Below are 10,536 nucleotides of genomic sequence, written 5' to 3'. Positions count from 1 at the left end.
CCGCGCTCGAAAAATAAAATTCACTCGCAGAAGACTAACAGATCATAGATGTTAACTTATGACATAAAAGAAAAAACAACCCATCAAACCACACACTACACTCACACCCCCCCCCCACCCCCCCCTATTCAATTTAAAAAAATCCGGCATAACTCATCCCCCTCGCCCACCCCACCCTATCTAAAATATTAAATGACAATTAAATATATCCCTTTGACTCAAGAGTTTTTCACAAACAAAAAAAAACTCAAAAACAACAACTCTTGGTTTTTTTTTTTTTTTTTTTTGATTCACAAGCATTCAGCCAAAAAAAAAAAAAAAAAATAAATACTAAACCAAACACAAAGAAAAACACTAAAAGAAAAAGAAAAATTGAATGGAAAAAAAAGAAAAAAAGAGACAACGCACAAGACGAGCTTCAATACCAAAAGTATACATATACTTCGGAAGAAGATAGAGAAGGATAGCCCCCGCGCGCCCGGCTGAAGTCACCGCCGCCCGCGCACGTCCCCTCTCCGCCCTTCCGGGGCTTCCTGCGGCCTCGCGCCGCCGCCCGGGCCGGGACGGCGGTGACAAGTGTTCTCTCCGGGGGCGGCCCTGCGGCGCGCCGGGATGGGGGCCTCCCGGGCCTGCCCACGACCCACCGGGCCCGGCTGCTGAGCACAACCCGGCGGGGGCGAGCGCGGCGCCCAAACCGTATCCCTCCCTTTCGCGCCAGACTCCCCACTGCGCCCGCCCCCAGCCCCAGGCTGCCCCGCACAATGGCTTCTTTTATTTTTTCATTTCACTAGTTCTGAGGGCTGCTAGTAGACCCTACCATGGGGACATTTTCAAGCAGCAGGATCTTTACAGCTGGGGCCCAAAGCATGAACAACTACACGGTTTGAGGTGGCTTTTCTTCTTGGCGCATTATTCGGGGCCCGACGCCAGGAATCCGCTGGGCTGCGTTCCTGCGGGAGTTTCACACTTGACTCACGCGGTCATTAACTTTCGTCAGTATCGCGGCGCAGTTTCAGTTTCCGATTCGGGCTCCGGCTCCGGAGCGGCGCTCCGAAGGGGGCTGGCCTGCTCTGGGTTGGGTCACCCTGGACACCCGGGCCCCCTGCCTCCTCCCCTGGCCATGGACGTGGGGAAGGCAGAAGACGGAGGGGTAGGAGAAAGTCCTAAGGGTATACTATTAAGCTGAAAACAAAAACAAAAACCCGAAAGCACCAGAAAACAATTCCGGAGGGAGAAAAAGCCGTTTTCCTGTTCCAAAAGGGGACACGCGGGGCCCCGGGGGCAGTGCATTCAGCTCAAGGTCAGACAGGAGACCGTCTGCCTTAAAACCAGGAATGTGCCCGTTCCGAAGGATCAGAGTCACTTGTCGGGTGACGGAAAGAGAAACCTGTCTTATTTAAGAAAGGAATCTGTCTTATTTTGGTTCCAATAGATCCAAAAGCAGGCAGGACTGCGTTTGCGACATGAGCAGATGAAAAAGCTCCCTCACTTGGAGCGCGTTTTCCCTTTCACGTGTGCTTGGTTGAGTTTTAGACAAGATCCCTAGTTCGCCTGCAGCCCTCTGGTTTTGCGGGGGAAACCTGGGTTTTGTATGGAATAGTTTTCCACCCCCTGGCCCTGTGAGCTTCACAGAAACATTCCTGAACCCTCCCGCCCCAGCCTAGGCCCGCACCGGGGAGTCGCTGTCATTTCTTGCTTCCAGCCAAGTGGGCACAGCTTCCGCAAAGGACATCTTGTTTTCATCGCCTGTCTGCAACGGGAGCTGCAGGCTCGCCCCTCTCCTCCGGACTCTCTCTCATCAGCCCGCCATGAGAATGTTTCTGGTCTGACTTTCAGCACGGGAAGCTCAGGCCTGAGTAAGGAAACAGTCAGGTACCCGCGCGCTGCCTGTTGCCCATAGATGGACTGTTCACACAGCTAGTGGCGGCGGCAACAGCATTCCTGGGCCCAGGAGCCTGGCCAATCGCTTCCTTGCACAGGCGCTGCGACAAGAAACGTCCGAGTAGCCAGGAAGTGGCATGTTTGTAGGGAAAAGTACTAAGGTCCCGCAGGTCAGACAGCTCACCCACCTTGCATAAATCAGATCTTTCAGAAACCAGTCCTGTGTCTGTCGTTAAGAACTGAGTCCAGTTACGGGTTATTTCGGCAAATCATGTGAAGAATAATTTAGATATTTATTGAAATGGAAAGGTGTCCATGCTATAGTATCAAGTGAAAAACGTTACCCACCATAGGACCCAGCTGGTTATGTTCAGCTGCTTACAAAAACATTGTGAAGGTAACACTTTCTCTAGGGGGTTAGGTTTGTAGTTCTTGCTTGCCTGCATTTTCTATTTCTGTGCTAAATATATAACCTGTGCATTAAAGAAAGAATACGAGTTCAAAATAAAATTTAAAAATTCAGTTATTGGGGGGGAGCTATATTATTAATATCTCAGACCTATGAGACAAGGATTTGAAACCAGGTGGGTATATCTAAGTCAATAAATGAATGTGGTTAGAAAAGAAAGGAACAGATTTAGACTTATCAGCTGTTTGGAATTTTCAATAATCTACCAACCCAGGTATGCTATTTAGTTTTGTGAGTTTTTTTTTTTTCTCTATCTCATCCATCTCCTAAGTTCACACGGAATGATGAGAAATTCCTTCATTGCCGTATGACAGTGTGGCAGATACAGTCACCAAACTGTATTAAATAAGGGGATGTACATTCTTCAGATAGCACCCAACACCCTGGCCGGGTGGGGAAGATATTAACACTTGCCACACAAGCAATAGTTTTGTTTTTTTTCCAGTTTTTTTTTCTTAAGATTTTTAAATTGAATTTTAGAGAGAGGAAGGGCGAGGGGGAGAGAGAGGGAGAAACATTGATGTGAGAGAGAAACATCCATCAGTTGCCTCCTGTATGCTCCCTACTGGGGATCAAGCCTGCAACCCAGGCATGTGCGCTGACGGGGAATCAAACCAGCAACCGTTTGGTGCACAGGATGACGCCCAAACAACTGAGTCACACCGGCCAGGGCGATTCTTTCCAGCTTCACTGAAAATTAATTGGCACAAGCGATAGTTGGTGGGAAAATGTTTGTATTTAACGGTTCAACTTCAGCCATGAAAGTTTACCCTTTCTAAAATGAGGAAAATCATCTTTGCCTAAGGGACTTCTTTATGATAGTGTAATTTAACAAAAGATGGTGCTATTAAGTTTAAAAAATTCAAACTACTTAATTTTGATATTTATTTTTAAAATTTTATTTGATTTTAGAGAAAAGAAGGGAGAGAGACAAACACTGATTTGTTGTTCCACTCATCCATGTACCCACCGGTTGACTCCTATATGTGCCCTGACCCGGAGATATTTAAATCCTAATTTTAGGCAGGCAGGACAAGAAGTGACTGAGATTATTTTAAAAGCTGCTGTTATTTTTTCTTTCTTTTCCTTTGGGAACATTTGGGAACACATACCTTAGCATTTAGTCAAAAAGAGATTGCACCTTTTTTTCCTATTAGACACGGATATTTTTCCTGATTCTGGGCTGCCTACGGTGTGGGGTGTAACACTTATTATATATAAACTTTTTTCTCTAAGGAATTTTATAGTATTCTCTACCATTAAGTGCATTATTATATGCAAATGAGATACTATAAGCAAAAATATTTAGAGTGTTTGGCACACAGTGTTGCTATTAATCTTTATATTTTTACACAAGAAATGCATTTCAGCCCTACCTAGCTGGTTTGGCTCAGTAGCTAGAACTTTGGCCTGCGGACTGAAGGGTCCCGGGTTCCATTCTGGTCAAGGGCCCATGCCCAGGTTGCGGGCTTAATCCCCAGTAGGGGGCTGTGCAGGAGACAGCCAACTACTGTCGCTCTCTCTCTCTTATCATTGATGTTTCTATCTCTCCCTTCCTCTCTGAAAATCAATAAAAATATATTAAATGAAAAAGAAATGCATTTGATTCTTCTATGCATAGGTTACTTTCCTCAGTATAAGAAGAAAAATTGACAGTATATAATTTAGGAGTTATTAATGGTTTTATTTATTTACTAGAGGACCGGCGCACGAAATTTGTGCTCAGGTACAGTCCCTAGGCCTGGCCTGAGATCAGGGCCATCTTCCCCAGCTGCCCGAGCTGCCCCTCCGCCCCCACCACCCACCCCCGGTTCCCTGTTCGCCATCGGGTCATCGGTGCCTGCCGGCTGGGGGAAAAGGACCACGAGGTGGTCAGTGCGCCTCATAGTGACTGGTCCAGTGGTCATTCTGCTGTTAGGGTCAATTTGCATATTATCCTTTTATTATATAGGATTTTATTTTTTTTAAATCCTCACCCGAGGATATTTTTCCACTGATTTTTAGAGAGAGTGGAAGAGAGAGAGAAGGACAGAGAGAAACATGGATGTGTGAGAAACATATCAATTGATTGCCTCCTGCATGAGCCCCGACCAGACGGCCAGACCCCAGGCTGGGGAGGAGCCTGCAACCTGCAACTGAGATGTGCCCCTTGACTGGGATCCAACCCGGGGGACCCTTCGGTCCGCAGGCCAACGCTCTACCCACTGGGCAAAACCGGCTAGGGTTATTTATTTTAAAAGGAAGCAAGAATTTTTTTATATATATATATATATTTCGTTATTGATTTCAGAGGGGGAGGGAGAGAGAGAGAGAAATATCAATGATGAGAGAGAATCATTGATCGGCTGCCTCCTGCACGCCCCCTATTGGGGATCGAGCCCACAACCCGGGCATGTGCCCTTGGCCGGAATCAAATTTGGGACCCTTCAGTCCGCAGCCAATGCTCTATCCACTGAGGCAAACCGGCCAGGGCAGGAAGCAAGAATTTATTGACTGCAGCAAAAACACACTTTGGGCAGTGAAACGGGAAGGGCATCGAAGAAGCCACAGGAGAGCTTAGGCTGGGCTGCTTTAGCTCACTGGGAAGTCGGAGAAAAGGGGGCCTTGCAGACAGGTTCAGGGGGTGAGCCCAGGATGAGCTGCCCTTCCAGAACCCCCCATAGCTCCATGGCTCCCCTGGTTGTAAGTCTCATGGGGTCCCTTAGAGGTTAGGGCAGTGGTTGGCAAACTGGCCCCTTGAGTGTGGCTCTTCCACAAAATACCATGTGCGGGCGCACACGTACAGTGCGATTGAAACTCCGTGGCCCATACCACGGGGCCAAAGAGGTGCATGTGGCTCGTGAGCCAAGGTTTGCTGACCACTGGGTTAGGGGATATGTGCCTGGGGGGGAAAGAGAGGGGGAAGGGGATGTCATACGCATGCTCCCTGGAGAGAGAGTGCTAGTAATGGTTTTAAGTTATATTAATACAGTAGTCAAGGTACTAAAAGTTGAAATAATATTCTGATGAGTTTTCATTCTTTTCCTCTCCTGGAAATGCAAGTGAGAAAGGCAGAAAACTGAGGGTAGAAAAAAAAAATTCCATAAGAATATACTATTAAGTCCTGCCAGTAGCTCAGTTGGTTAGAGCATTGTCCCCATATGCCAAGGTTGAGGGTTCGATCCTGGTCAGGGCACATACAAAAATCAACCAATGAATTCATAACTGAGTGGAACAAAAAAGTCCATGTTTCTCTTTCTTGCTTCCTTCTCTCTTTCTCTAAAAAAAGAAAGAAAGAAAGAAAGAAAGAAAGAAAGAAAGAAAGAAAGAAAAGAAAGAAAGAAAGAAAGAAAGAAAGAAAGAAAAAAAGAAAGAAAAGAAAAAGGAACAAAAAGCTGAAACACCAGAAAATAATTTCAGGAAAAATAAACCCTTGGTTATGTTCATACCCACACTCAAACACAGAGTTAAAGTGGGAGGCAGAAATCTTCCCTGAGTGTCCCCCAGTGAATGTAGCGTAGCTAGTGAGATTTAGGAAGGTGAAGCTATATTTGGAAACCCAATTAAAATAACTACATTCTCAAGTTACTTACTGGGAAACCATGGTATTCTTAGTATTTTCAAACTTGTCACAACCTGTGCTAATGTTGGCTTTTTTCTTCCTCTTCCCTAAGTAACTATAATCATCTGAGAATTAGCATTCAGCAGGAGGTGTAATTTTTTTAAAGCAAAAAACAAACAAAAATCGCAAACTCCAAGGATCTGGCTACTGTGGCTCATGCTCTTGCGTGAATCCTGGAATTCTAGGGTTGCCCTGGAGCCCAGGAGCAGGGCAGCGTCCCTGAGAAATAAACAATATACTGAAGACACCTACGCCTGTCATACCGAGAGAATCAGCTTTATTACCCACAAGTACACATTATGCCATTGACTCTGAGTCAATACTGATATAAGTCCTTTTTTGAGCCTAGGGACTGGATGGTAAGCCATTAATCTTTTAAAAAAACATTTTTTAATACATACGTATATTTTAATTTCAGAGAGGGAGGGAGACAGAAACATCAATGAGAGAAAATCATCGATCGGCTGCCTCCTGCACTCCAACCAGAAACTAAGGCATGTGCCCTTGACCGGAATCGAAGCCGGGACCCTGCAGTCCGCAGGCCAACGCTCTGAGCCAAACCAGCGAGGGCGGTGTTAATTCTATACCTTCTCCAAAGGGTGACGTTTCCAAGGGAAATCAAAGGAAGGAGAGACAAAGAAGGTCCTTCTCCATGAAGTTTTCTATTTCACTAGAGCAGCAATTTCAGCCGATGCGCCAGGGCACACTGGTGTGCTGCAAGGTTTTTTTAAAACATGCAATGCCTGCCCTGGCTGGTGTGGCTCAATTGGTTGAGCGTCTTCCCATGCACCGAGAAGTCACCAGTTCAATTCTAGGCAGGGCCTGATCCCTGGTAGGGGGAGTGCAGGAGGCAACCAATCGATGTTTCCTTCTCCCTCTCCTTTCCTCTCTCTAAAAATCAATTAAAAAATAAAATAAAAATCAATTAAAAAAACAAAACAAACACATAGTAAAAACAAAACATGCAATTACCTATTTAGTCAGGGGCACCGATCTCTTTTCTCTTAGACTGTCAAAAAAGGAACAACAGCCCTGGCTGGTGTGGCTCAGTTGGTTGGGTGTCATCCAGTTGGGTGTCAACCAAAGGATTGCCAGTTGGATTCCTGGTCTGGGCACATGCCCAGGTTGCAGGTTCCATCCCTGGTACGTGTGTGGGTGTTGGGGGGGTGGAAGGGGGGTGCAGGAGGCAGCTAATTGATGTTTCACTCTCACATTGAAACATCATCTCTCTCCCCCTCTCTATAAAAATCAATAAAAAAAGTTATATTTTAAAAAGTGACAACAGCCAATACTGTAATAGCTGTCCGGTGTGAATGCATCAGAATTATACCTATTACTTTTTGTCAGATCGGCAAAAAATATATTTTTTGTGTGTACCACAGAATTTCAGTAGCTTATGTGCGCTATAAAACGAGAAAGGCTGAAAATCGCTGCCCTTGAGTGTCAGGCAGGGAGATGAGCAGTTAGCCCTGGTCACGGCCACGTGCTAAGAACTACTGTTTACTGAGAACGTCAGGAAGTAGCTATCGGATACCTACTGAGCAAGAGTGATCAGTGTCATGTGAAACAATCCGAGTTTGGGGTTTTCCTTCCTTAGTGTGACTGAGTGGTCCCTGAATTCTAGGCTGTTTTGCCTGTGATCCAGTCATTATTATGAACAAGTTCTTTATTTCAGTTTCTTAATGGAGGTGGTGTGTTCATGTGTATATTGTAAAAAATGGTTTCATAGGGAATAGTGATCAGTTAGAAAATTCCCTTTGTGCCCTGGCTGGTGTGGCTCAGTTTGGTTGGAGCATCGTACCATGCACCAAAGGGTGGCGGGTTCGATTCCTGGTCAGGGCACACAACCAGATTGGGTACCCGAGGCAACCAATCAATGTTTCTCTCCCTCTCCCTTCCTCTTCTCTAGAATAATAATAATAAAAACATTCCCTTTTCTTTCCTTTGGATTCCACCTCTACTAATTCTTCGGTATTTGTGCCTTTAAACTACCAACAGGACAGCATCCTTCTTGGCCTTTTCTTATTCAGGCCAACCAGGCTGCTGCTGGTGAACCTGACCCTGGGCAACACTGGCTGGGCTCGCGACATCTGCTCTGGCCGCGGTGGTCAGACAATGTTCAAATCCGGCGACATCCCAGGAAGGTGACAGCTCTCTCAGTGGACTGACGGAAATGACAACTGGACTGAGCGAAAGAGGGATTAAGGCGACGAAGACTCAAACTCAGGAGGAACGAAGGCAGTGGAAGGACGCAGAACATGTGAAATTCCTCAAATAAAAGTTTATTACCAGGGGATTGTCAAGCGCGGGGGGGAAAAAAAGGAGACATATGTAATACTCTTTGTAATACTTTAAGCAATAAATAATAATAAAAAATAAAATAAAATAAAAAAAAATAAAATTTAACAATAAAAAAATTATTGACTTTAAATAATTGTGCCTGTGCTACAAATAACAAAAGCCCTTTATATTTTTTGTAAAGTTAAAAAAAAAGTTGTCAATGTTGTTTCCAGAGACCAAGCCCAATGTCTATTGCTATCTCACCAGCTTTGTAAGGCGCCCAGTACCTGTTCCTTATCACCTCCGGGGAGCCCTCCAATCTGCCAAGATATTGCTGAAATAACGTTAAAAAACAATAGTAAACTACCACCTCTTGAGGCCAGTACGACCCTGAAATTTTTATAGCCTAGGAAACGGAGGCTCAAGAAAGTATTTCTAAAATAAACCCGGCCCCTTAACCACTAAATCAGAATTCTCGTGAGCACCTAACTAGCAAGAGCCAGCCGACCAGCACCCACTCCCTCCTCGGAAGTAACCTTATCTTTCAGGGGCTCTTCCAGCCACCATTCTGCTTCAGTGCATCGAAAAGGCAGCTTCCTGATCGACACTCACAATGTCACGCTGCTCCTCCTTAACAGCGTTGGTCTTCGAAGCTACAGAATATGCTACCGAGCCGTGCGCATATAGATTTTTTCTTTCAAAAACGTTAAAGAATGCCAGGCCTCCTCCTGGTGATTTGCTCCGAGGAGTTAATGTTCAACAAGGCGCTCACCGTCCACCCACCTCCAACATCAAAGTTGTGAAATCCGCGGCGTCGCGGCACTCGCCCTGCAAACGCCTCGATTAAATATCGATACGCAAAGTCAACGGCAATTCCAAAGCCCTCGACCACCTCTCTCCTCAATGATAAGCCCGTAAGGCTCACGCTCGGGGAGTAACTCCACGTGAGGACACAGGCGGCCCCACGGTTAGGCGAAGAGGGAAGGGAAGCCAACATCTCCCCAAACATCGGTAACACAGGGAGGTAACCCGACACCGCCAAGTGGAGCCTCCGGAGACCACGAGGGTCTCGGCCTCGCGGCCCCGGGGCACGGAGGACCCGGCCAGAAAACCCACCGCCGCGAAGGCAAGTTCGCTTCTCCGGCCGGACGCGCGGGGAGCCCAGCCCGGGGGGCGGCCGACGTCAGCGCCGCCACCCCCACTCTCGCGCGGGGACCCCGGCCCCACAAAGGAGCACGAACCCCTAATCCCAAAGGAGGAGGAAGAGGCGTCGGCCGCCGCCGGGCTCCGCGACCAAGGCCGCCAGCCCCACCCCCACCCGCCCCCGCGGAGACAGAGGCGCTACCGCCCGCGCGGCCCCTCCCCCACCACCCAGCCGGCGCGAGCCCCCGCACAGCCCCCAGCTCCGGCGGTCACCAGTCCCGGAGACTCCGCCTCCGCGGCGCCGCGGAGCTCTATGGGGTTTGGAGTCCTCGAGGCGGCCTTTGTGCGCCTCTGCGGCGGAGCCTGGGACTACGACTCCCACAATGCCCAGCGCCCGCCCCCCGCCACGCCCCCTCCCTATCGGCTTCCCGTTCCTCTCAGACTACATTTACCGACAGGTTTCGCGGATCTCCCGCCCTCCCTCCTGAGACACGAGCCGAACTGGGCGTCAGAACGAGGAGCCGGTCGGGTTCCCGCTCGCCGCCGCCGCCGCCGCCGCCGCCCCCCGCAGCGACTCTCCCGCCTCTCCTGCCGCGCCGGCCGCGGGAGCTGCATCGCGAACTCTGCTCCGCCGTGGAGCCGCTGGTCCGGGAGCACAGAGTCCGGGACGCGACACGCCGAGCCCCCCCATCACCTCTAGCCGGGGCGACCCCTCCCCGGTCCGCCCTGGTCCTACGCGGCCGCCGGAGCCCCCCGCCCCGAGCGGCCCCACGGTCCGGAGCCCGCATTCGGCCCCTGCACTCCCGCAGCCGCCGCCCCCCACCCTGAACATGGACTCCGACTCCTGCGCCGCCGCCTTCCACCCAGAGGTGAGAGCTGCGTCCGGATCCCCCGACCACCCCCACCTCCCTCCTTCGCTCCCCGGAGCCGGACCCCGCCACCCGAGCGCCGCCCTCCCCCGGCTTTCCGACGTCGACCCCCGGCTCAAAGCAACGATCCCTACAGGGGATCATCATCTGCCTCACTCCGACGAGATCACCAGGAGCCTACGGAGACTCGGAACCAAGAGTCACGTACGGAACGAAGACGGATACAATGCACGATTAGTTATTTTCAGTTGGAGTGTAGAGGGGGAGGGCATCATATGGAAGATCTGATGCAT

The 10,536-nt window shown here is 48.9% G+C and overlaps 1 protein-coding gene across 1 annotated transcript in view; it reads left to right on the top strand.

The window, feature by feature from the left end:
- Positions 1-9,886: 9,886 nt before the first annotated feature.
- Positions 9,887-10,536, top strand: part of PHF13 (PHD finger protein 13) — a 7,770-nt gene continuing 7,120 nt past the window's right edge. Inside the window, exon 1 of the mRNA XM_006106460.3 lies at positions 9,887-10,243. Coding sequence (XP_006106522.1) covers positions 10,205-10,243 — 39 coding nt within the window. The 5' untranslated portion in view covers positions 9,887-10,204. The remainder of the gene's footprint in view (positions 10,244-10,536) is intronic.

The sequence above is a fragment of the Myotis lucifugus genome, unplaced genomic scaffold (assembly GCF_000147115.1).
Source record: "Myotis lucifugus unplaced genomic scaffold, Myoluc2.0 scaffold_829, whole genome shotgun sequence".
In the NCBI taxonomy this organism is placed as follows: Eukaryota; Metazoa; Chordata; class Mammalia; order Chiroptera; family Vespertilionidae; genus Myotis; species Myotis lucifugus.
Note: the sequence above shows the minus strand (reverse complement) of the source record. Positions and strands in the feature narration are given on the sequence as shown.